Genomic DNA, 26648 nt, shown 5'->3' with positions numbered 1-26648 from the left:
AAGCCGGGGTGAGGCTCAGCCCTGCAGGGGCCACACTGCGCATGTCTGAAAAGACCCAAAGACAGACGGAAACACAGCATGGTAAGACTTTTATTTTACATATGCCCACGATGCGTGTATGAGACCAACTGACTACTTTTAGAACTTAACAGCATGGAGTGACGGAGGTTCATGGAAGTGTGACCAAGACTTGTCTAAGGGAGGGTGGAGTGGTTGGTGTTTACACACATTTGGTAAGATACAGGTGAGGATGCCTAGACGGGGCCAGAACCTCACCAAGGCCAACCAGCTTTTGACCACAGGAGGGAGGGGAAAGCAAGGGCCGTGGTCACAAAACTTGATTACCAGGGACCAACAGCTGTCCCAGCCTCTTCCTAATAAAACCTCTTACTCTTTACTAAATCGTAGGCCAGCGTTTTATCTGGATCATTCTCACACATACGTTCACCCTCCATGCCAGCCTAAGACAAGTTAGTTCCTTGCAGTCTCTTTACTGCCAGTGCTAGTCACAGTGGCCGTGCGCCATGGCATGACTAGAGGTGCGGCTGGGGGAAACTGCCGGAACACCAGGTCCTATGGTGCAGAAGCTGACAAATGTGACTGTTCTACAAACATTTACAAAACCAAAACTTACACAATGGCTTTCTGTTCCTACAGGAAACATCACAACTGACATTTACTTGAACTGTCTAAAAAAAAGTTGAACCCAAGGGGCAGGGTTGGCATTTAAAACTTTGACAGTATAAAATGTTTACGAAACAACACTTTTAAGTTCCCTTTCCTTAGCACTATAATAAAACCCAAAGAGCCTAATATAAAAGTTTCCCACACAACAGTTTAAAAAGCATCTACCCAATACATGGGTTTGGGTGGAAGGCATGATTGAGTCAGTTTCACTGTAGCTCTGCTGCCAGATACAAAAAGTTCCAAAGCAGAACCTTGTTTTTTGGAGTACACCTGTCAAAGGCTGCCCATGTCAACACCTTTGGTATAAAACGACAACAAGTCCCTGGCCAAGCAGACCAGATCCATCCATCACCAGACACACATTCACATCTCCCTGTGCTACTTTACCTAGTCTACCTCAACCACCCCGTCAGCCATGACTCGCTCTGCTCCTGCGCAGATGCGGAAGAATCTGGGAGGTAGGTAACTGAGAACATCCATCCTGTGCAAGTGCCTTGCACAGCCAGGCTCTGCCAGGGCCACCTGTGCCCTGCAAGCATCCATCCCTGCCAACAGTCACACACAGATCCCTTACACAGACATGAATACATACGGGTATCTGCACACACACTCAGCCTAGTCACTGCGGCTGCTCAAACAGACGAGGACGAGGGCATCTAGAGAGCGGCACTTACAGTGGGCAAGCTCCCTTGGAGCTGGTACCGGCCTGGGTACCAGGCTGCAAGTAAGCAGCTGGAGCCACATGATTGCTGACCAAAAAGGCAAGGCACCCACTTCTGCAGGGGAAGGAGTGGCTCCTGGGCCGCTCAGCCTGCGAGGCGACCAGAGGGGGAGCCCCCCCACCCCCGGAACGGAGTAGATCAAGGACAAGGAGAGGAAGGAGCCAGGAAGAGAACAGGGCACACTGCCAGGGAAAACTCTGCTTTCTGCCAACATGATGGTTCCAGCACCCTTTTGCCAGGGTGGCAAAAGGTTTACTCCCTAAGGCGTTACACCCAAAGCAACGCTGAGGAACACGGAGTGACGAGACACTCCTTAGGTCCCACTTGCACTGCAGCCATTCATCAGAACGCACAAGGACTGGGGCCGAGTCTGTTGCGGCCAGAAAGTAGAGGAGGCTCATCACCCCTCGTGCCTGCTGACAGCAGAGCCGGACTCGGAAGAGAAACCCTAACAGTCAACACCCACAAAAATAAATACCGCAAACAAAAGTCCTCACACACACTCCTCGCATCTGGACTTTTTCTTGGAGAACCAAGAAAGCCTGGCTCCTCGGAGTCTCACAAAGTGGAGACCTAAGCCACAGCATGTTCAACAAGAGGGGTGCGTATACCTGGGCAAGACAGAATCAACCCACCTTGTCCAGACATAGCAAGAGAATCACCTGGCGTGTTACAGAAGTGGCTCCAGGGGTGGTAGAAGGTGCTAGAAGTCTGCATAGGATCTGAGTGGGGCAGGATGGGGGGTGGAAGGGGAGGAAGGTGGGGCAGAGGGTGCCTGGGTCCACCGCCAGCCTGCTCACTGGTGGAGATGGGCCCTGTCATCCGGGCGCTTGATGTGGATCCGCCGCACACGCTCAATCCGCTCACGCTCGCGCTCCTCGTCCTCATCCAGGTGATGGGAGCGTCCAGCCGCCCCGCCAGTGGCCTCCAGGAGAGCATTGTCAGGTCCCCGGCCATCCTGGGCCTCATACAGCAAAATATTCAGGGTCTCCTCATAGATCCTGGCTTCGGGGAACTCCACCTGCACCCCACAGAGGACAGGGTGGGTGCATTAGTATGATATACCTAGACCTGCAGCTAAACACGGCCCTGGGGGCTGAGGAAAAGGCTATTGCTTTCACAATACTTACACGTGGTGGTAAACTCAGCAGAGACTGAAGAGGAACGATAACAAGACTCCCCGAACCCTTGTCCTCCCCCATCCCCATTTCTCACAGGCAACACATTTTACCCTGAATCCCATGCACATGAATTCTTGTACATGTATATTTACACACTGAAGAAGACAAAAGCTGGCTGGGAGTACGGCTTAGTGGTAGAGTGCTTCTCTAACATGCATGAAGCCCTGGGTTCAGTTCCTCAGTACCACATAAACAGAGAAAGGTGGAAATGGAGGTCTCGTGATCAAATGCTCACCTTGAGCAAAAGAAGCTCAAGGACAGTGGCCAGGCCCTGAGTTCAAACCCCAGGGCTGGCAAAAACAAAACCCAAATGCCAATGTGTTCCCTAGGAAGAGACCATGTCTGAGATGAGCAAAATGTCAGGACACAACCCAAAACCACTCAGCTTATGAGCAACAAAAATCCCAACTCCTGTGCACAAAGCTGGTCCACACAGAGGCTAGGACTACCCGACCATGTTCACAAGAACATTCCACAAGCGAGTGCAGAGTAGACAACAATGCCAAGAACTACATGAACGTTCTAGAACACACATAACACTCCCCTGACTGGAAGGACTCAGTGAGAGTGTGGTGAGGACAAAGTGGAAGGAGGAGAGGCCACCAATGCACAAGTCAGGCTCCATTATCTACTCTGAGAACCCAAGACTCAAAAACCAACTGGATGGTGTATGTGTTGAAGACCTGCTTCAACTTCAGTTTCGGCTATCCACACCCTTTCCAAATTAACCATGAAAGACAATCATGCCTGAAAGATTTAGTGGGTCAAAGAAAGATGTCAGCCTTACAAGAAGCTGCAGTGGAACTCCAATAGTGTCTTGAGTGGCGGCCTCAAGACACAGTTCCCAGAGGACTGCGGCTGAGAACAGCTGTGCATTTGGGATACCGAATGCATGGACGTCACGGGAAGAGGGGAGAAGGCGTGGGGAGGAAGCTGGCCCTCCAGCCTGGCTCTCCCACCCGCTAGCTTCACAGACACAGTATACAGGCTTGCCCTGGAAGCCACCTGTTCATCCATACACAGCAGAGATCGAGCCACACAGCCTCTGGATTCCTTTGCTCCCTATTAAGCTCTAAAGATAAGAAACCTTGACATGTTAACTTAGTCAACATGATTACTCTTTTTATACTCAAGGGAAGCTATTTTAAAATAGCTCAAGCCATGGAGTCTAATTACAGGAGGAACCCATACCCTTACAAAAAGAACTTCAGGCTGGGCGCACTGGTTCACACCTGTAATCCTAGCTAACTCGGGAGGTTGAGATCTGAGGATCAAGGGTTAAAGCCAGCCTGGGCACAAAAGAACCTGAGACTCTTATCTCCAATTAACCCCTAGAAAACAAGGGTAGGTGGTAGCCTTGAGCTGAAGAGCTCAGGGACAGCACCCAGGCCAAGTTCAAGCCCCATGACTCCCGCCCTCCCCCCACCCCCCCAGAAAAAAAAACAAACTTCAGGGCTGGGAGTTTGGCCTAGTGGTAGAGTGCTTCCCTAGCATGCACAAAGATTATGTATGGTTCAGTTCCTCAGTACCACATACACAGAAAAAATTGGGAAGTGGTGTGGCTCAAGTAGTAGAGCTCTAGCCTTGAGAAAGCCCAAGGACAGCCCTGAAGTCAAGCTCCAGGGCTGCCAAAAAAAAAAAAAAAAAGGAAATTCACAGAAGACAAGAGGCAAGATGTGGCCTGCTGGTGAAGCATAGGTGATTCTGGCTCCCTGCTGGCTTTGAAGCAAAAAAGCTCAGTGTTTCCCCCTTCTTGGCTACCATAGAAATGCTCTCTGTCATTCAGGATAGCTCCTGAACACAGGCCGTTTCCAAGTCAGTGCTGTGCTGGGGAGGGGAGGTGGACACAGACTGACAACAGCCACCGTGAGCCAGTGGCCACCGAAACCAAACAACTGGACCCTGGAGATCACTGTGGCTGTGTATGTCTAATTCTGCACATGATTTACATTTGTCATAATATCAGGGGAAAAGACTTTCCCCTTTGTCCTCTACACTTCTTTCATTTGTGTTTTGTTTGAGACCAGCTCAGAATCCCACTATGTTAACTCTTAATCTGCAGGTACAATAATAACCTGAGCAGGTGACCGACAGAGGGCACACGGATGACTAGAGGCATGACAACCTGCTTGTGACACAACTGCTCTAGGTCATAGGGACTCAGATTTCCCTTAGATACGTTGAGAGAGGGAAATGACTAGGCATAGTATAATGTAAGCAACAGAGAGACAGGAAGAGGGGGGAAAGGAGAGGAAGAGGGAGGAGGGAAGGGGAAAGAGGCAAGAGGAAGGGATGGCAAGCTTTGAGATGGGAGGGGGACTAGATGGGAAGAGAAAGGGCGTCTTTGGTAGTGCAAGGGCAGAAGACCTAAAGAGAAGACAAGGTTTCCTCAAGTGGAAGAGCTGAGGTTCATATGCCAGCAGAGCAGATCTCCTGCAGCACTCTGCTGCAGGACCTAGCCTTGCAGAATGGCTTGGCAATGGAAGTCAAGCATGAGGTCAAGAGTACTGGTTTCAGCCAGGCACCAGTGGCTCACGCCTATAATTCTATCTATACCGGAGACTCAGATCTGAGGATCCTGGTTCAAAGGCAGCCCTGGTAGGAAACTCCATGAGACTCTTATCTCTCTTTGAATTATCAGAACTATGGCTCAAGTGCCAGAGTGCTTTGAGCACAAAAGCTCAATAGCACCCTGGCCTTGAGTTCAAGCCCCAAGACTGACACCGAGGGAAGAAAAAAAAATGACACAAAGAAGGAAAATCTGGAGCTCAGTATGACACGCACCCATGCCCTGGGAGCGGAGGGCAGCCTGGGTAGTGGGCAAGAGCAGGACAGACATGCAGCAAGTAGTGGTGACTAGAAAGTCAAGGTCAAGATCTTCGAGGAGCATGGGACCACATGGGTGGGCAGTGACGTCATGGGAACAGCACGGTCACAATGACCAGAAGAAGAAAACACTACAGCTAGACACATACAGGCACAGGGCTAAAACTCAGTTCACACATATGGCACAATGACTGGGCCATGGCATGGCTGCGGTCTCCACTTGCTAGGCATCAGAGGGAAGGCTAGCCTGCTTCTCCAAGACCTACAGTGACTACTTTCCAGGGTCTCATGTAAGCAAGCACAAGGCCAAGAAAGCACTTTCGAAGGCTTCCCTGTGAGTGGGGAGAGGCTGTGTGCAGACCTGCAGGGCAGCCACTGGGCACTGCACTCCCTGGCCCCTTACCTTGGTCTGCTTCTTCTCGGTGGCGTAGACGATGGAAGTACAGCAGACTTCAGCAATCTTGCGGCCCTGACCGTAAAAAGACCAGCAGCAGATTTCATCCCCAATGACGTCCTTGATGAACAGGACCCTTCCGTTAAAGCGCAGAGACAGCTTATCAAACAGTTCAATGTTTTTCAACATGTTGTCGTCAGAATTGCTGCAGAAAGAGCATTCCATGAGGTAACACAGCTGTGCACAGCTACACATGCCTAAGTTCCCTTTCTCCTATCTCACTTCTGCTCACCCTAATGCCAAGAGAAAGGCATTTCCTTCTTCGCTCGAAGAAAATTGGAAGACCAGAGAAATCTAGAGAAATCTAGCAACTGCCCAAGGCTTGGGTCTCAACCACAAAGCTCTCTGGCCCTCCAAGCCTGTGCTCCTATCCAGCATGTTTGAGTCCCACTATGCTTGCTGTAGGCAAGATGCTGGGGTGCAGGGCCTCTGGGCACAGGACCAGTGGTAGGGAGCACCCCACTAACACAGGGCAGATGGTGCTGCTCGAGGGACACTTTGGATCCTATGAGAGATTACGGTCTTCAACTACTTTATTACATCACTCCCCCACCCCTCCAGTCCCTCCCACTCGACCCCTCCAATCCTGGCTTACAGCCCCATGCTCCCAGGATAGCCAAAGGTGTGTAACTATCTAATGCTGTGGTGGCACTGTGCAATGGGGCAGCAACTTTGAAAAACATTTGACAGGCCTGGTGCGGTGGCTCACACCTGTCATCCTAGCTACTCAGAGGCTGAGATCTGAGGATCACAGTTCAAAGCCAGCCCAGGCACTAAAGTCCGTGAGACGTCTTATCTCCAATTAACCACCAGAAAACTGGAAGTGGCCTGAGGCTCAAGGGGAAGAGTGCTAGCCTTGAGCTGAAGAGCTCAGGGACAGTGCCCAGGCTGAGTCCAAGCCCCATAACGGAAAAACATACACACACATACACTCACACACATATACACACTTGACAGGCCCCAATGTCACAACATCCAGAAAAATCTCACTCCCAGCTACTTAAGGAACACTGAAATACATGACAAGTTCACACACATACTTGCATAGCGGCAATCTTCAAAATAGCCAAAAGGCAGAAACTTCCCATATACACAAAAGGGGAAGCAAAATGTGGTCAAGACACACAACAGAACATTATTTGGCCATTAAAAAAAAGGAATAAAGAAGCCAGGCACTGGTGGCTCATGCTTATAGTCCCAGCTACTCAGGAGGCTGAGATATGAGGATCAGGGTTCAAAGCCAGCCAGCCTGGGCAGGAAAGTCCATGAGACTTTTTTAATTTTGGGGTTGGGTCATGGGACTTGAACACTGTCCCTGAGCTCTTTGGCTTAAGGCTACTGCCCTACCCCTTGAACCAGAGCACCACTTCCTGTTTTCTGGTGGTTAATTGGAGATGAGGCTGGCTTTGAACCTTGATCCTCAAATTTCAACCTCCTGAGTAGCTACAATTATAGGTGTGAGCCACCACACCCGGCTCGGAGAGACTCTTATCTACAATTAACCACCAGAAAACGAAGTGGTACTGTGTCTCAAGTGGTAGAATGCTAGCCTTGTGCTGAAGAACTTAAAGACAGCACCCAGGCCCAGAGTTCAAAAGCCCCATAACTGACCTTCCCCCCCCCCCCCAAAAAAAACCCACCAAAGTTCTGCTGGGCACAACAACACAGATGAACCCTGGGAACAGTATGCTAGATGCAGGAGACCAGTCACAAGATGACATATGTTATATGATTCCACTCATGTGGAATGCCCAGAAAAGACTATCTACAAAGAAAATACAGACTAATGGATGCCAAGGCTTCTGGGATAAGTGACTGCTAATGGGCAGTTTCTTTTGAGGATGATGAAAATATAAAACTAGAAAGTGCTGATGGTTGTGTAACTTTGTCACTGGTGTAGAAAGGCAGGTGCCTGGGGCGCTGTGGCCTACAGGTTCTAGTTACATCTCCGGGTGCCCAGTCAGCGAGGTGCTGGGGGACGCTACAGGCTGGGGCTGGCTGGCAGGAGGGGAGTGTGGTTTTTCTAGCTGGCCAGGGAGGAGTGTGGTGGCTGTATCCTTACCTGGTATAGGAGTATTTATTGTTACTTCTGTTGTAGAGCAACTTCACGGCTGGCTGTGGGTTGTTTTTTTAAAAAAAAAAAAAAAAAAGATGAAAGAAAAATAAAGTTACTTAGTGTGCAGGTGCAATGAGCTGAAGGCTTCCCAAAGTGCTGGGGCTCTGCCAAGAGGCAGAGGAGGCCATGACCATAAGCACAGTTTGCTGGGGGTTGTGGGGGCGGGGGAGTCCATCTGGCCCAAGGGCAATAGGACAGGCATTGTCACTTCCTGCTCAGGCCTGGTGCTGGCAGTTAGGCATGAGTCCATCTCAAAACACATCATCTTAAGAATCTCTACCATTTCTGGTAGAAGAAACCCCACAGGCGCCTCCGACGTACCTTGTTGGAGGTAGCTATAAGTTTTTGTTCCTCCTTGGATGAAGTAATGACAGGAACTTTGCAGAATGGCTCGTAAGTGTCTTTGTTCTGCTGGAACAAAACATTCTTTCAGCCTAGGTGGTCTGCCTTGCCGGGGGTAGGGGTGTTCCATTGGCTTGCCTGACTACAGGCTTGCAAGGAAGGTGGGGCAGGAGGAGCATGCTCTGACTCTAGGGCCAGTTCACAACAGAGGCTCAGCAAGTGCGAATAATGATAATGCAGTGCCCTGGCCCAGGAAGACACTAAACCCGAGCTCTCAATGTGGCAGATGAAGCCTAGTTTCACCAAGAGCTCCTACAAAGCCCTATGACCACAGAGAAATAAGGAAGAAGTACAGAGGTGAGCTCAGCAAACTAAGTATTAAACTAGGAGGCTACCTGGATGTCTGTGCTCACACCCATAATCCTAGCTACTCAGGAGATTGAGGCCTGATAATCATGGTCCAAGACCAGCTTACTCAGGAAAGTCTGTAAGACTCTTCTGCAGTTAACTGCTAAGCTAAAAACAAAAAAACAAAACGCTGAAAGAGGAGCTGTGACTCAATAGAGCAGAGCTGGAGGCTGGCAAGAGAGCAAGAGCAAGTCTCTAAGTTCAAACCCTTACAACATCATCAATAAACACAGCCCAGGAGGCTGGACAGCTTATGAAGGCTGAGTGCTGGTTTGAATAGCAGAGGACAGGGCCAAGTCCCTATTCTGCATACTACATGACTGCTCTGGGTCTTCCTCTATTCACACTTCAGGGGGCCAGTCACATATCCCCTGCCCCCAGAAAGGCGTTTCTTGGAGACAGGGTCTAGTTAGGTAACCTGGCTGGCCTGGAATCTGAAATCATTCTGCCTGCACCTGCCAAGAAGCTGCATTGCAATGTGTGCTACCACATCCAGACTTCTGGTAGTCAGTATCTGACATGGGGTCACACTGAGAAAGCTGGCCTGCCACCCAACCACAATGCATACTGAATATCAAGGATTGCTCACACTGCAGAGTTCCAGTCTTAAAATTCAAGAGAAACCAACACAGTCTTACAATTTGAGAGAAACAGACAGAAACCAATACAAAGAACAGGAAAAGTCAGGGAAGAACCAGACAGTGACGGGGCAGAAAGTAAACCTCATATCCTAGCAGCAGACAGAAGAGGAAAGACACAGAGAGGGTAAACAGGTTGCCTCTGAAACAACTAACTTTTTGAGAGCAAGAGAGAGCTCTTAGAGGGTAGAAACATAATAGCAAAAATGCAACATGACACTGAAAAGATAAAATTAAGAAAAAACAAGTCTGAGACAGTAGAAGACAAAGACTATGTGGGAAAACAAGGGGTCAGCTCTACAGGAAGGCAGAAGGAGGTCTTACAGAAACAGAACCCAGATGGAGAGGACGCTGTCCAATGTGAGACTGACTCTTGGACTGAAAACAGAGAGGTTGAATTTGGGGATATATGCTTAGAAATGAAGCAAATGAAATGCATCCATAACCCCCACAACAGTCAATCAATGTACAATCGTAATGCAAACTGATGGGTTATACTGGGGAAAGGGATAAGCTTGTAAGCTCATCTGATTATAGTAATGCCAGCAGACAATGTCAGAGATGTGAATCAGTAAACAGCAGCACAAGCAGCTCTGAGGAAATCAGAAAGTAAACAAAGTGACTACAAGAATCTGCCTGAAGTGAGGACAGCTGGGAGAGGTGGGTGGTATTCCTGCTGCACCATCTTGACTCTGCAGACACAACCAAAAGGAGGAGGAGAAGGCGGCTGCAATCCTGTATTAGATGTAGATGGTCCACAGCTCCTGAGGCAGAGGTGGGATGGGTGCAAGGCCAGTGCCCCTAGGAGCTTGGGACAATGAGCTATGCTCCAGCTGAGGGCCAGACATATAGCCCTGTGGCCTAGGGAAGATAAGATACAATCAAGCATGACACAAACACAAATTGAGGTTGTATGGCAGCCAAAGGGACTTTTCTGGTTCTCCACTGTGTCGGAACCTGGCCATGTTTAGAAGCACTGGCTTTGCAGGAGTGCACTGTCACCAGACCTGACCCTAGGGGTCCTTCTGAGTCCAGCTGTCCCCACTATCTGCAGGGAGCGATGACACTCCTCCAAGTTTCTGCCCTGTAAGTCACTCATCAAGGGCTTCAATGCACACAGGAGAGAACACAAGAGCATGAGGGCTGAAGAGAGCTTTCCTAAAAGCCTTCAGTACCCCTTAAACAGTGTCCTGGGGGAGGCAGAGACTAGGGCACCCCCCCCCCGGATAAAATGCGTCTAATGCCACATCCCAACAAGATAAGAGCCCCACTCCCACTGCGTTTAGCATCTCTAGTAGCACAGCTATTCTTGGGGAGACTAGAAGACAGGCTTCAGGACAGTGAATGTGAGGCAAGCTCACCCTGGCTTTGCAAAGAGGGACGAGAGAGAAAGTGTGCGTGGTGGCCCTCCATGTGGGAAGAAAGGGGTGCCTACTTGCAGTGCCGCCTGGCACTCTTCCAACAGGCCCTGGACCAGGTAATATTTGGCCTCTGCTAGCAGCTCCTCGATCTCTCGGCGGCTCTCGGGCAGTGGCACGGCCCCATCTCGCAGGTAGTTGAGTATCGTCCCGAAGTGCTTCCCACAGCGGTCAATGAGGATCCAGCCTGCAAGGAAAAGAGCTAGTTACACGGTGCCCTCCTGTGGGACACATGACACAGCCCAGGCTGTCTCCTGACTCCCTTCCCCTCCCAGGGGAGAGCAGGTGCACCCCCCTCCCCATGTGTCCACGTCCAGGCAGCAGTGCCAAAGCCTACAGGTCCCAGGGGCTGGACACACCACCAACTCCAGGCCCCCTGGGCCTAAAGGCATGTCTGCGGCGTCCTTAAATACTTCCCCCACACCCGAGGAGAAAGGCTACTCCCCCACCGCACACTGCCATACTCACCCCCTCTGCTGAGAATGAAGGAGCTCAGCCGTCTCCTCAGAATGCAGGCTCCCTGGTACCAGCACAGGAAGTCACCTATCTGGGCAACTCCTGCCTAGTGGTAGCTCAAGGACCAAAGACCCTGCCACCCAGCCCTTCAGTCTGCATAGAAAGATGGGAGCTTGTTTATTAGCTGTGAGAAAATGTCCCGGCTGCTGGCCAGAAGCAGATACTGTGGGAATCCCAGGAGAGGGGTCAAGGGACTGTCCCCTCTGCGTTCCCTGCTCAGTGGGGCCTATACTAGACCACCAAAGGGTTTTCAAAATTCCTTTCCCACAATGCAATGGAGGAGGAGCCTGGACTGGGGCCTGGGAAGAGACAGAAGAGGAGCAAAAACCAGCAGCCTCAACAGAAAATGGAGAGATGGGTTGGGAATGTGGCTCAGTGGTAGAGTGCTTGCCTGGCATGCATGAAGTTCTGAGTTCGATTCCTCAGTACTACATAAACAGAAAAGGCTGGAAGTGTCACTGTGGTTCAAGTGGTAGAGTGCTTGCCTTGAGCTGCAGAGCTCAGGGACCACACCTAGGCCCAGAGTCCAAGCCCCACGACTGGGAAGGAAGGAAGAAAGGAAGGAAGGAAGGAAGGAAGGAAGGAAGGAAGGAAGGAAGGAAGGAGAGAGAGGGAGAGGGGGAGAGAGAAGAGGGGAGAGAGAAGGGGGGAGGAAGAAAGGAAAGACAGAAGGAGGAAAGATGGACATAAAATGGGCACAGAAGTCAGGCAGATGTGCAAGTCTCAACCTTCCTGACCAGCAGTGTCCTCAGCAAGAAGCTTCAGCGTCTCCTGTGCCCCTCTGCTCCTTTTCTTCCCCTTCTGCTCCCAAGTTGGAGAAGGTAGGCCTTGAGTCCTCAGTGCCTTCCTCCTGTGCCAAGTCACAGCCTGGCCACCTCTGCCTGCCCCTTAGTGCACATCGCCAGTCCTCACCACGTGGCCTCTCCTGGCTTTCTCCTTTGCAGCAGTCACCATGGGGTTGCTAAGAAGCCAGGTCCACATTCCTCTGAGTCTGTGGGCCTTCCTCTCTGGACCACCCCCACTCCTGTTCTGGCTTCCTGAGTCCATAGGAAGAAGAATGCTGGACGGGGCCAGTCCAATCCTGGCTGCAAGGAAGGAAGAGGCCTTCACAGGCCTGGCAGATCACAGCGCCCTGACAGTGACCTCCAGATAATGTCCCTTCCCGCTGCTTTCCACATCTGACACAACAAAATCCGGACTGAATATCTTACACAACTAAGCTGCCCACAGGGCGGCAAGCAGCAGGAGTGAGTGAGCAGAGGAGGAGCTCGGCCTCCTCTGCCCAGCTTCGAGAAGCTGGACAGGAATGTGGACCCAGGCTGGCTGAACTCTGACATTCTGAGCAATGGTAGAAACTCAGATTTTCTGTGAATCTTACCTTTAAAGGATGGTAAACTGATTTAAAATGTCATCAATCCATCGCAGAGCCAATAAAATGCATGTACAGGCTGAATTTTGCCTGCAGACTACAGCGTGCAGCCTGGGTCCCCAAGAGGGTGCTAAGGCGTGAAAAGGCAGTTATTCACTTCCCTGCTGTTCTTTTGGGGGAGGTTCATTTCCTGCAGTTGAGCAAATAAAGGTCCCCCAGAGGCTCAGTAACATGCCCAAGTGGGGAGGGCAGGACCACCAGCATTAAGAAACCTAGGCTAGGCAGGGAGTTTGGCCTAGTGGTAGAGTGCTTGCCTAGCATTCATGAAGACCCGGGTTCGATTCCTTGGTACCACATATATAGAAAAAAAAAAAAACTGGAAGTGGTGCTGAGGCTCAAGTGGACTTGAGAAAGTCCAAGGACAGTGCTCAGGCCCTGAGCTCAAGCCCAAGACTGGCAAAAAAAAAAAAAAAAAAAAAAAAGAAAGAAACCTAGGCTTTAAGAAAAATGGTGACAGAGTCACCTGGCCCATGTCCTGTCTTTGGTACAGGTAGAAATCAAGTTGGGGGAGGAGGGTGGAGCACAAGGACCCTAGGCAACAGCCCAGAGTTTCCATAAATGAACAGGCGGACGGTGACACTGGGCTCCGGCTCAAGAATGCAACCAGGAAATGCTTGTGGTTAAGGAATCATACTTTGGACAAATAAGGGCAAAGGCGCAGGCCACGCTCTCCATGAGGTTTCACTTCATCAGACTTTAAAATATTCTGGTTGCTTTCAAGTAGGAAATCTGTCCCTGAAAAACTGCTTGATGCCTGCATGTAATGTAGGACAGCAACAGGCATCAAGCACTCTGTACCGGGGGGCACCCGTCCCTCTGCCATGGAGCCCATGGCCACTGGGGACAGGCTGGAGCAGGCCGGACAGGCCAGGACTCCCACAGCATGGCAGGGCCTGAGAGCTGGGGCCTGTGTTGACAAATCAGCTCTGCACATACTTGCACATGTATCAATACTTCATTCAAGCTCTGTCAGGTGTCTCCTCTTCCCAAACTGCCCTTGAGAAAGGGCTGGCATAAAGCCAGAAGGTGAAGGCACAGACAGCACTGAGCATCAGGCCTGCCAAGAACAGAGCAGGGGGAGGGACAGGTGAGGACCCCCAGGGGGAAGGGTGCCCTGGGGTCTAGACCACTACACTCATCTCCTGCCAGCCATGCAAGCATATCACTTATTTACTCTCTGGGGATGTCCAGATGTCCTTTTCCTTCTATATTCCTCCAGGGGCCTCTGCAGGCCTTTCCTCGCTATGCTAAATTATTTATAACTGCTGTATAAACTTGCCTGACCTTAAAAGTAACCTGAAAGGGGACCGGGAGTTTGGCCTAGCGGTAAAAGTGCTTGCCTAGCATGCACAAAGACCCTGGTTCGATTCCTCAGTACCACATACATAGAAAAAAAGCCGGAAGTGGTGAAGCTCTAGCCTTGAGAAAGTCCAAGGACTGGGCTCAGGCCCTGAGCTCAAGCCCAGGACTGGCCAAAAAAAAAAAAAGTAACCTGAAATACTTGTTACAAATGCAAATCTGAGGAATCTGCCTCATTCCTGAATCTCAGTCTCTAGATCAGGATCTCTGACCCAAGACTATGGACTAAAACACTGGGTAACTTTGTCATGGAGACTTCCACAGGTGATTTGGTAGCACTCCTGGACTCTTAATGCCCACCCCCAAGTTGTGACAACCAAAAATATCTTTTAGACACTGTCAACTGTCCTCTAGGTTAGAAAAAAAAAATGCAGGGCTGGGAGCATAGCTTAATGGTAGAGTGCTCGCCTCATATGCATGAAACCCTGGGTTTGATTCTTCGGTACCACATACACAGAGAAAAAAAAAAAAGCCAGAAGTGGTGCTGTGGCTCAAGTGGCAGAGCATTAGCCTTGAGCAAAAAGTGTCCAAGGACAGTGTAGATTAAAGGCCTAAATACAGGCTATAAGTAGAACCCAGTGGTTTAGCACTTGCCTAAAGTAAGGGAGCCTCTAGGTTTGATCCCCAGCACTGGGAGAGGAAAAAAAAAGGTACCATTTAAAAAGTTAAGCAAGTCAAACACCAGTGAACAGTGGCTCATGCTTGCAATTCTAGCTACTCAGGAGGCTGAGATATGAGGATCACAGTCTGAAGGCAAGTCCAAGGCAGTAAGTCTCTGAAAGATTCAATAGCCAATTAATGAGCAGAGAAAGCTCAGTGAGAACTTGTAGCCCTGAGTTCAAGACCTGGTACTAGGTACTAGCTGAGACAGAAAAAGACAGAAAGAGACAGAGAGAGACAGACACACAGACACAGACACAGACACAGACACAGACACAGACACACACACAGATCAGACTGGGAAAATGTATCTGGCAACCCAGGACCACAAAGAAATAAGATCTAGACTATGCACTTCTGCAAAGCAAGAAGCAAAAAAAGGAAATGTATAAACAATATGCCATCACGCAGCTAAATTATGGAACCCAAATAAATAACTGTAAAAAAAAAAAGATGCTTGGTACGTTAGGAAACAAGACAAAGCCAAGGGATACCATATTAAGTTGTTGTAGTTATTGTTGCTTTGAAAGTTTTAAGGAAGTATAACGGAGTAAAAGTAGGAAGAAATGGGAAAACATTTCCTGCTCCCCATGCAGGAAATGGGAGTTAGATTTCAAGGTACCATAGGGTAAACCACAAGCTTGGCAATAGCTAAAAGGTCTGACAGCACCCAGTACTAGCAAAATCCCAGCTCACTGTGTGCATGTAAGCTGACACACGCACCTGAGGTAGGGTCAGACTATTGGAAATAAAGTAGTATATCATTCAGAGGATGAGGGGCTGGAGGTAAAACTTAATGCCGCAGTCCCTGAGATGGCAGAGTAGGAACTGGTCTCAAGTCTGTTCACTTAAAGCACAATAGGATCTGTTGTGTGCACCATGGTGTGGCAAAGGTTAGGAATCAGTGCCCTATTGAAACTCATATGGGGACAAGGAGAACATTTGGGAAGGTCAACATTCCCAAGTAGGGACACTGGAAACTATCTGGCCAGGAATCATGTGTGGCTCCATCAGAGGCAGCATGCTTCTACAATGGACTATTACCACAGGGAAATGTCTGAGCTAGAGCTATTTATTCATGGTTTTAAGTCACAAGCTAAAGAAGCAAACAAAGAATGCACACAATATGGCACCATGAACCAAATGTTCAAAGTCACAGCACCAGGATATGGCTCATAGACACACAACAGCTGTGGCAGACACTACCTGGAAAGGTCCACCCTGGGGGTTCCCAGACGTGGCTGCACATCTGGCAAGCTCTTAAAGCCCAGAGGCCCCACCCAGCATACCTGGCTTTCTGGTCTGAGACCCAGGGACCAGCATCAAAGTGTTTGAGTGACAAGATCACTCATAACTCCAAGTGAGACTAGGAGGCATTAGGCAAGGTATAACATAGGCCATGCTTTATGCCTGTTCTGAGTGGTTTGAGGAGAATGTACTTATCATAAAAAGAATGGTTCTTCTTTGATCTAGGTTATATACTCTCTAATTCTGAAAGCAACCTGAAACCATGCAAGGGGGAGAAGCAGTATATTAAGTTACAGGAAAAAAAAACAAAAACAAAAACAAAAAAAACTCCATGCCAGTGCTGAAGGGAATTTGAATTCTTATTTCAAACAGCGTGATACAAATCCATCCCGACCACCATGCTGACAAGGCCTCAGGCACGAATTCTAGCACGACCTGGTGTTGGTGGCCCACGCCTGTCATCCTAGCTACTCAGTAGCCTGAGATCTGAGGATTATGATTTGAAGCCAGCTTGGGCAGGAAAGCCTGTGGGGGTATGGATTAAGTATAGTGGAGTCCAAGCCTCGAGGAAAAGAAAAGCTCAGAGACAGTACCCAGGCCCTGAATTCAAGCCCTAGTATTAATGTGTGTGCACACACAAATACATACTTCTCGCACTGTAAAAACGAGACTTTTCAGCCGGGACTTTGACCCAGTGGTTGCGTGCTTGCTTATTAGCATGTTCAATTCCTCGGTACCACATATATAGAAAAAGTCAGAAATGATGCTGCAGTTCAAGTAGTAGAATGCTAGCCTTGAGAAAGCTCAAGGACAGTGCTCAGGCCTTGAGTTCAAGGCCCAGGAATGGCACAAACACAAACCCAAAACAGTAACAACCACAAAAAAAACCAAAACACAGACTTTTCTGGGGCAGAGTCAGAGGAAGGCATGCTCACAGCCACCATGTTTCCAGGCCACGTCTTCTTGTCCTGCTTCTCAGCAGGCTCTTCCCTCCTGTCTGGCGGCCCTGCCCTGGGCAGGATGACCTGGTCATTAACAGCTAAGAGCATGGCTAAGTGCTTTCTACTACCTTCACTAAACTTCCTAACTCTGCAAGGTTTTCTCCTTCACCACTGAGAAGAGAGGGGAGAAGAAGAAAACCAGAAATGACCCATGAGGCTGCCACACACTCAGGTGACACGACTCGGGAGCTCAGAACAAACCCTGGGCAACAGACAGCTGAGAGGCAGCAAGTCCTGGGGTCCGCAGCTTCACATTTTCTAGCCCTATACTGTAGCTCTGGACAAAGCATTTCCAAAGCCTTGCTCCTCAGTGGGGTTCATGAGGATTATGTCAATGCCATACCATGAGCTGTTCCTAGCGAGAAAGAAGGGGGCTAAAGCTCCAGCAGTGGGACACGTATAACACACTCAGAGTGTCAGGGACCATACTCATTTCCCCGAGACAGAGGTGCCAGTGGCACTGGGCGAAGGCCATATTTCTGCAAGGGTTTAGGACAGGCACAGTTCTGCTGGTGGGCATGCAATATTCTTTGTCCAGCTAGGTGGACATCTGCTATGCTATTAGGCCGCCCAGGTGAGGCCTTTCTGGAAGAGGCTTCCACTTGGCCTTCAAAGCCACTCAGCAGCTCTACCGGAAACCCACCCCTCAGGACTGGGTAGGGAGGAGGAAAAACCCCAACAATTCTGGGATCTCAGATAATATCTGCTTCCTCCTGTGGCTGGGGCACCATTGTCTTGATTTCCACAACCCGCCCTGGGCAATGGGGGTGCATTGCACCACTCAGTGGTCACACTTAATCACTGCCTGACCAAAACCTAGGCTCCAGGGAGCAGAGCCCCTGCCTGCAGTCTGCCCTGCTCCAGAACTCAGAGGAAAATAGCCTAACTAGCTAGTACCCCAACTACAGAGTGCAACATGACACTCAGGCCTCCAAACTCACTGTGTAAGTCAAAACTTGCACCCTCCCAGGTTCAGATCCCTGGAAGGCAGGAACCGTTTGATTACACTCCTAAGCCCCGCCGTGCCCAGGGCTCTGGGACTGTTCTCAGGGTACGGAGAGATGGTTCCAGAAAAACACTTCTATGAACTTGACTTTCCATAGGAAGTGCATGTGCCTGCGTACACAACATACATGCATACATACATATATACATACACACACACAAGCACTAGACAAGTGAGCCAAATACTACATATCAATGGCTTCATGGGGTAGGATCGCTGTGCCTGTTTCACCACACCAGAAAAATGGGATGCTGAGCAGCAGGCCACTTGGTTAGGACCACTAGCGACTACAGGGGAAGCCAGGGCTTGGTCAGGACCCCACACTGGTGGGGAGAGGCCAGAAAAACGGGTGTCTCCCAGGCCTGAGCGTCACTCTCCAGTCATGGAGCTAACATGACACTACTAGGGCAGCTAGTCTCACCTCCACTTTAGAGAGGCAGGCCCAGGCCTGGAGGAAGGAAGCACCTTCTCAAAGTCACACAGAAAATCAACTAAGTCCCCTTTCAGCAAGTCCTACTCATCCTCAGGCCCAGGCTTCAACGTCACTTCCTGCACAGGCACTCCCAGCCTGGGTCGAGGCTCCCAGGGACGTGCAGGACGCCCTTGCACTGGGAGGAGAGGGAGCACGCGTCACACCTGCATGTGCAGCTGCCCCACTGGTGTCCACCTGTGGAGCTGACAGGTGGGGCCTGGGTGTGTGCGGGGTGGGGTGGGGGGACTTACCTTCGCTGTCGGTGAGCACCTCCATGCGCCCACTGAACATGGCCTTGAGCATGGTGTCCTGCTTGGTGAGCGTCTGCATGGTGGTGTAGTACAGCGCTCCGCCCACGTTCAGCTTCACGTACTTGGAGCTGGGACTGGCGCCCTTGAAGGAGGTGGTGCGGGTAGCAGCCGCCGGCACGGCTGAGCTCACCACGCTTTCTCCCGACATCTCTTCCTGCCAGGGGAGAGGATGGGGTCACCACATCGAGCCAGGCTGGCACACCTCCTTTCAGCCTGCGGGCCCCATTTAGCCCCTAGGGGTGGCTTGCTTAGTGCATGGCATTTACAACGTAGAAGTCTGTTTCCAGGAAAGTTTACAGAAAAAACAAACAAAACAAAAAAACAACAAAAACCAGGACTTCTGACGTCAAAGACTATGCAAGCTTGGGGGACAACGGCAGTGAAAGGCAGGGGATCGGCTGACCCTGCCGAGGGGTCAGGCTAACCACACCTAGACAGGCACAGGTTTGCTGCAAATTCTTGGGCTGTAAGAACTTCCTTTTTGTCCAGTGCCAGAATAAATCAACCCCCGGGCTGCCTAAAGCAGCAAAGTACTTGCCAGGCGCCCTGCCTTCCTCACTGCCATCCACCACAAAAACTTGAGGCAGGCACCCTCTTTGTGCTGAACTATATGTGAAACATGCTTTTATAATGTTGAATGCCATCCAGCTCCTACTCCCAACACTTCCTACAGGACAGAGTTTCTATGCACGAACAAAAACTCTTACAAGTTCTCAAAAATAAACAGGGCAGGGATGTGCTGCTTGCCTAGCATGCATGAAGCCCTGAGTCCAATTCCTTGTTATCACATAAAAAAATAAACATTCATAAAAGGGAAAAATAACCATTATTAAAAAAAATAACTCAGACACAAGATCCTGTGACAATCTGACAGCACTGCTACACACAGCCTGGCACTGGTAGCTCACACCTGTCATCTTACTCTGGAGGACCACTTTTTGAAGCCAACATGGGTGAGAATGTCTATGACACTCTTATCTCCAAATAAGTACCAAAATTCCAGAAGTCGAGCTGCGGGTCCAGTGGTAGAGCATTAGCCTTGAGCAAAAAAGCCCAGGTAAGTGTCTAAGCCCTGAATTCAAGCTCCATGACCAGCACAAATGAAAGAAGGAAAGGAAGAAGAGGAGGAGGAAGAGAGAGAGGAAGGGAAAGAGAAATACAGACAGAAATGTCTGAGCTAAGCAGGCATGGAAAAGGAGATAGGCACCTGCATATGTACTCCAAGAGATAGCTTTTTAGAATGAAGGATTCTGTCAAGTTCTATAGCAGGAGATGTCTGGGGCCAGCACTGAGAAAAAGAAAAGCACCAAGGGTAAGTCTATCCTTTCCCTAGAAAAGGAACAATTTCTCAGGACTTCACCATCAGACAAGGCCGCTGTGGGGCTGTGTTGCTCTAAGACAGAAACAAGACCATCCCACAATCATGTCTGAACACATACCAAAACACATGAGCAGTATCCAGTATCCACACAGCCACACCCCTTAACGTGGCTAATGCAATTTCAGCTGCCCCTACCCCTCCCCACCTTCCAGACAGGAATCACTGAGATTCAGCCACAGAATGAGCCACCAGCCACAGCATTCAACTTAGAGCAAAGCCCCTTCTTCAACCCGCCCCAAATCCTGAGATGCCTTTCTGTCCTCTCTCCAGGCAACGCAGAGGCACACCCGAGAGAACTAGTGTGCCAAGGTGATTTCTCACTAGAAAACCTGCCCTCACAGTATAAAATGTTTGTGTGGGGGGCGGGGATCAGTCCAGACTGACCTCAAAAATCCTGGCCCTCATGCCTAAAAATGTTTCCAGTGCTGGAATTGAAGGTATGCACCACCAGCGCCCTGCTGACAACTATTCTGGCAACTGACTTTATATTCTTTCATGCTTTTCTATCTTTTCCAGAAAGACTTCCCACAGCAAAGGTGACACATATATAACTGGTAAGACAAGAAAGACATGGCAGGTAATAACCTGTAACAGCAGAGTGACAGACAGCTCCAGGCACCATCCATGCTGGCAAAGGCTCTTGGCTAAGCTGCCTCAATTTTTCTGGGACATCTGAGCAGACACCCTACGTGAGCTTATGGGAGACAGAAATTGCTTACAGGAAGAGATTGAGAGGGAAAAAGTTTCATAGTTCTGTGATTTGGTTAGAGGTAAGAGGGTATTAAAGAAAATGTGTCCAAAACTGGAAATACTTTTCTAGCATCCTTTGCAGATCTAAACTTACATAATTATATGTTCATGGGAAATAGTGTACTGTCTTATAAGTCATAAAACAGACCAAAAAAAAAAAGAGACAACACTTACTGTATGAACATCTTTGGAGCTGTCCATATCTTTGTGTAGACCACTGGCACAAAGTGTATTTTAAGTATTTTAAGCTGGATGTGAGTGGAACCCCACTCTAGTCATGGCAGAGATGGCTGCTAACCGCTCTAGAAGCCCCCCCCCCCCTTTATTTCTATCACCACCTGTGACTGGGAAATCCAATCAAAGACAGATACTGTCATTTCCACTTTGGGGAATTCAGATGCCAAGACCCAGACAGGCGTGGTAGTAGGGCATACCTGTATTCCCAACGCTCAGGAGGCTGAGGCAAGAGGATTTTGAGCTACACAGCCAGATGTTATCTCAAAACAACAACAAAAGGTACCTTGGCCCAAAGAGTGCTAGTCACTTCTCAAAGCCAGGAATGGAGTCAGTGATGAGCCAGCCCAGAAATCCCTCGAGCTTGGCATATTTAGAGCCATGATATGTAAGTAAGAAAAGCCCCATCGCTCTTTTTTTTGGTCAGTTGTGGGGCTTGAATTTGGGCACTGTCTCAGAGTGTCTTGCTACCACTTTGAGCCACAGCTCCACTTCCAATATTCTAGTGGATGATGGAGATAAAGAGTTTCTCTTTCTTACCTGGCTGGCTTTGAACCAAGATCCTCAATCTGTTTCCTGAGTAGCTAGAATTACAGTGGCTGGTCTTTCTCCTACCTTCACACACACACACACACACACATCTATGTATATGTATGTATGTATATGTATACAGGGGGAGGGAGGGTGAGCTTCACACTTGTAATCCTAGCTAACTCAGGAAACTGACATTTGAGGATCTGGTTCAAACCCAGCCTGTGCAGAAATGTCTGCAAGACTCTTATCTTCAATTAACCAAAAAAAGCCAGACGTGGAGTTGTTACTTGAGTTGTAGAGCACTAGTCTTGGGAAAACAACAACGACAATAACTAAGGGGCAGTGCTTAAGCCCTGAATTCAAGTACCAGTAAGGCACTTGTACACGTGCGTGGCACATGGACGCCTGTGCGCGCGTGCACGCACACACACGCACATACACACATACACAATCACACAATCACAATAAGCCCTAAGATGAGAAGCAATGTGTGGGTAAGGGCTGGGGAGTGAGACCTGCCACTTAATAGCTTGGGGGTATAGGTGGGCCACCTGAATCTGGTCTCATCTCTCAACTGCGGGCAATGCCCTCCCGTCCATGCTCTGAGGGAGCCCACAGGAATCTATGGCTCTCAAATTATTTGGAATGCTCTCAAAATCTCCAATTAACTTCTTCTGAGTGGCTAGGATTATAGGCATGAGCCACCATGCCTGGCTATGATTTCATTTTTAATGAGGCTAGAAGGAAGAGGGAAAGCGCAAACTTGGATACAAGAAACAGTGAAGTCACTGGTACTTAAGATATTGCTGGTGGATTCAATCAGCATATTCCAGTAAGGTGGGTAAACCAAGGTTCATCTCCTGTCTGTCTGCCCTCAGTACTACTAGTGCTGATTCAAAACAGATCTCACCATAGAATCACTAGAGCAAATGTAAAAACTACTGGTGTTGCCATGTGCCAGTGGCTTGACCCTGGTAATCATCAGGAAGATCATGGTTCTAAGCCAGTTCAAGCAGAAAAGTCTGTTAGACTCCATTTCCAAATAACCAGAACAAAAAAATCTGGAGGTGTGGCTCAAGTGATTGGGAGTCAGCCATAAAAAGCAAGCTACTATGACAAGCAAGCTGAGAGAATGCAAAGCCCTAAGTTCATGCCCAGTACAAGTAAAAATAACAATTTGAAATAATAGTAATACCGATTGCTAAAGCTGAGCACAAGTGGTTCAGTCCTATAAACCTAGCTACTCAGAAGTCTTAGATCCAGGGACTGAGGTTCAAAGCTTGTCTGGGCAGAGAAGTCTGAAACTCCATCCTCAAAATATCCAGCATGCCAGGAACTGGCGGCTGTCACACCTGTAATCTTAGCTTCTCATGAGGCCAAGAGCTGAGAGTCACAGTTTCTAGGAAAGTCTCTGAGATTCTTATCTCCAATGAATCCCCATAAAACCAGAAGTGGTGCTGTGGCTCAAGTGGTAGAGGATTAGCCTTGGGCTAGTGCTCAGAGACAAGGCACAGGCCCTATGTTTAAGTCCCAGGACTTGGGGGAAAATAAAAAAAAGCTGAGCTAGAGGCATGGTTCAAAGGTTTAAGTGCCAAAAGCAAACTGGGCAAATAGGAGGTCCTGAGTTCATACCTTGGTACCAGTAAAATAAAATAAGCAGGGCGCAGTGGCTCACCCATGTAATCCTAGCTACTCAGAAGGCTGAGATCTGAGGATCAAGGTTCGAAGCCAGCCTGGGCACAAAAGGATCACCTGCGATTTATCTCCAAGTAACCTCTAGAAAATGGGAAGTAGGGCTTGGCTCAAGGGTAGGCGGTAGCCTTGAGCTGAAGAGCTCAGGGACAGCACCCAGGCCAAGTTCAAGCGCCCAGAACCCACAAAAACAAAAAACAACAACAAAAATAAAATACTAATGTCTGGGACCTACTTGTTGAAATCCCGTTGTCAATGGGATATTGGGCGTTTGGCCTAAGTAACAGAACTTTTAAGTTTCACCAGGTACAGCTAATGTGCAGCAAATATTGCAATGCTGATCTAAAAAGTTTTGTAATCCTTAATTAGGCTATAATTAACTCAGTAATCTTGAAGAAGTTCTTAGACTTCTTGCTTTATTGGTCCATGCATTAAAAACAAACCAAAGCACCATAAGTAAAATCAAACCTCAATTCACAGCTTCAGAGGCAAAAGCAGGTAGTAACTGGGCAAAAACAGAAATCAGCTAAAGGGCCAGAGACCAGTGGCTCATGTCTGTAATCTTAGCTACTCAGGAGGCTGAGATCTGAAGATACATAGTTCAAAGCCAGCATCCATGAGACTCTTATCTCCAATGAAGCACTAGAAAACAAAAGTGGCACTAAGGCTCAAAGTGGTAGAGCACTAACCTTGAGCTAAAGAGTTCAAACCTGTGAGTTCAAGCCTGATAACAACAAAAAAAGATTAGCTAAAGGGGGAAAATCAGTGACTTGAAGAGAAAGTTGGGCAAGGAAAAGGATGGTAGGAACTACGTAATACTGTTTCGTGTGAGAGCATGTGTATGTACCTTGTGTACACAGAGAAATGATTAAGAGCTGTGCACATGTGGATTGCAACCCCAGTTATACCACTTTCTTCCTCATGTTTGAACCTGCAATTAACCTAATGGTAAAGCACTTGGCACCTAACTCTCAGTTTCCTTTTGATCCCTTTAAGACTAGCTGTTCCCAGCCTATATTAATGATAGTGCCATTGAACCAATGGCTCACACCTATAATCCTAGCTCCTCAAGAGACTGAGATGGGAGGATCATGGTTCAAAGCCAGCCTGGGCAGGAAAATCTGTGAGACTATCTCCAACTAAAAAGCCAGAAGTGGCATTGGGGGCTCAAGTGATAAAGTTCCAGCTTTGAGTGAAAAAGCTACAGAGCAGCCTGGACTCTAGTTCAAGCCCCAGTGCCAGCATCAAAAAAGAGAAAAGAGCCAGGCTCAGTGGCTCATTCCTGTAATCCTAGCTCCCAGCTACACAGGAGGATGGGATCTGAGGATCAAAGACAGCCCAGGCATTAAAGTCCATGAGACTCTTACCTCCAATTAACCACTAGAAAACCAGAAGTGGTTCTATGGCTCAAGGGGTAAGGGTAGTAGCCTTGAGATGAAGAGCTCAGGGACAGTGCCCAGGCCCAGAGTTCAAGCTCGAGAGAGAGAGAGGGGGGGGGAAGGGAGAGGGAGGGAGAAGAAAAGGAGGGAGAGGAAGGGAGGGGAAGGAGAGAGAAGAAAAGGAGGGAGAGGGAGGGAGGGAGAGGCAGAGAGAGGGAGGGAGAGGCAGAGAGGGAGAGGGAGAGAGGGGAAGAAGGAGAGAGAAGGGGAGAGAGAAGAAAAGGAGGAAGAGGGAGAAAAGGAGGAGGAGCAGCAGCTGGTGTCTGCCTGGGCTAACTAAACCTTTGATCAATTAATCAGACTCTCAGGAAGGGGGAGGAACAGCAGCACAGTAGCTGGTGATTCAGATGCATTGCTAGGGCTCAGTATCACTGAGTTAAGTAAGGTGTTTGTGAAACTAACTCTTGATCCAAAAGCCACAAGGGATATGAAGGCAAAACCAAGGTCTGGAGGAGGGATTCTCACTGCAGGCAAGTTTAGCAAACACTGTGCTGAATGCAGGCCTAAGAGCTCCCCAAACTAAGGGTACTACTATAACTCAGAAAAGTCTGTTCCGTATTAACCAAACCAAACCATACTAACTACCTAACTGTAGCATTATTCTGAATCCACAAGTTGCTTATAAGACAGTGAATGACAATTCCCAATGGAAGTTCTTCTTTTCTGGTCAGCATACAACATTTCTAGCCTGTTTAGCACAAAGAGTTTATGTTGTTGTCACCAATCCCACTTCTTCACAGCCCAAATCAATAAACCACTAATCTCCCCCCCACCAGCAGGCTGTCTGTGCCCAGGCTTTGAAAATTCGGTCCCTTTTAACTAGCTTCCAGGTAATGTTTGCTGCTGGCCGGAGTTAGGAGGAACACTCTGGGCAGCATCCCTTCCCTGAGAAGGCTTTTTTTTTTTTTTTTTTTACACAAAATGGAAAGTTGAATTCAAAGGCAGGTTTAAGTCATTTTTCCCAACTGATCTTTCCCTGAAGACAACATCTACTCAGGGGAGTGATCATGGAGGTGTTAAAAGAGGCTCTATTCAGGCTGAGCTTTGGTCATCTACACCTGAGGACAAAAGACTATTCAAGAGCTCAAGTCCAAAGAGAAACACTTCCACAGCTGAGACTGCTAGGTGAGACATCCTGGGGCATGGTCACTCACCGGCTGCGACGAAAGGTGGCTCAGAAAAGGCAGGCAGGCGGCCACTGGTGTGGCTAGACTGGGGGAGCGAAGGGGGCACCCTGACCGCAGACGGCTGGCACCCCTTCCCCAGATGCCAAGCCCGGAACTCTCACTACCCTGTTGGCTTCCAAGACCCCTCTCGCTCTGCTGTAAGGGTTCCCACTTCACCCCGTCCTGACCCGCCATTCTCCTCCACTGTCCCTCAAAACCTTCATTCCCACCCCACGACTGAACTCTTTGTTCTCACCATCTTCCCACTCAAGACTTAGGGACCCACCACGTCTGCCTCCGAACCCCCCCCCCCACCCACCCCAAACTCCTTCCAGGATCCCTACCAGCCAAGGAGGAGACATGGAGACAAACCGACAGACCGAGACTGACTGACACAACACCGTTTCTCCACTCAAAGCCCTCCTCCGCCCCCCACTTCCGGCGCGGCCCCCGCCCCGTCCCCCACCACCGCCAGACCCCACCGCACCGACCCAGCGGCCCCCAGCTCCCCCCGCAGGCGGCCGTCGGGCTCCGAGGGCCCCCCGCCCCGAGTCCCCGCCGACGGGCACCGCCCTCCTCACCATGAAAAGCCGGAGGACGCCGCAGACTCCAAATCCCGACTGAGAGGCAGGAAACTCCCTGCTCGTCGGAGCCAGAG

General features: G+C 49.3%; 1 protein-coding gene across 4 annotated transcripts; it reads right to left on the bottom strand.

Moving 5' to 3' along the window:
* Positions 1–72: 72 nt before the first annotated feature.
* On the bottom strand, positions 73–26648 carry Kctd10 (potassium channel tetramerization domain containing 10). Of its 4 annotated transcripts, none has more exons than XM_090320310.1 (7): positions 26572–26648; positions 18735–18948; positions 10810–10979; positions 8308–8397; positions 7933–7985; positions 5820–6015; positions 73–2430 (listed from the first exon to the last, which is right to left on the bottom strand). In XM_090320310.1, exons 1-7 carry the CDS (start codon positions 26572–26574, stop codon positions 2206–2208), a joined length of 951 nt encoding a protein of 316 aa, XP_090176436.1. In that variant the 5' UTR covers positions 26575–26648; the 3' UTR covers positions 73–2205. The 4 variants fall into 4 exon arrangements, with proteins under 4 accessions (XP_090176436.1, XP_090176435.1, XP_090176433.1 ...); XM_090320309.1 differs by lacking the exon at positions 26572–26648 and adding an exon at positions 26335–26402; XM_090320307.1 differs by lacking the exon at positions 26572–26648 and adding an exon at positions 25979–26271.

The sequence above is a fragment of the Megascapheus bottae genome, chromosome 28, assembly GCF_031878675.1.
Source record: "Megascapheus bottae isolate mThoBot1 chromosome 28, mThoBot2.hap1, whole genome shotgun sequence".
In the NCBI taxonomy this organism is placed as follows: domain Eukaryota; kingdom Metazoa; phylum Chordata; class Mammalia; order Rodentia; family Geomyidae; genus Megascapheus; species Megascapheus bottae.
The sequence above is the reverse complement of the archived record's forward strand: the minus strand, read 5'-3'. Positions and strand labels throughout refer to the sequence as shown.

Bases quoted from the DNA above. Each gene is read 5' to 3' on its own strand.
- Kctd10 (XM_090320307.1), bottom strand. From the start codon at position 26,185: ATGGCGGGTCAGGACGGGGTGAAGTGGGAACCCTTACAGCAGAGCGAG. The intron at 10,980-18,734 runs GTAAGTCCCCCC...TTTTCCTTGCAG, and splicing joins GGTGCTCACCGACAGCGAAG to GCTGGATCCTCATTGACCGC. The intron at 2,431-5,819 runs GTAAGGGGCCAG...TGTGGGGTGCAG, and splicing joins CCGAGAAGAAGCAGACCAAG to GTGGAGTTCCCCGAAGCCAG.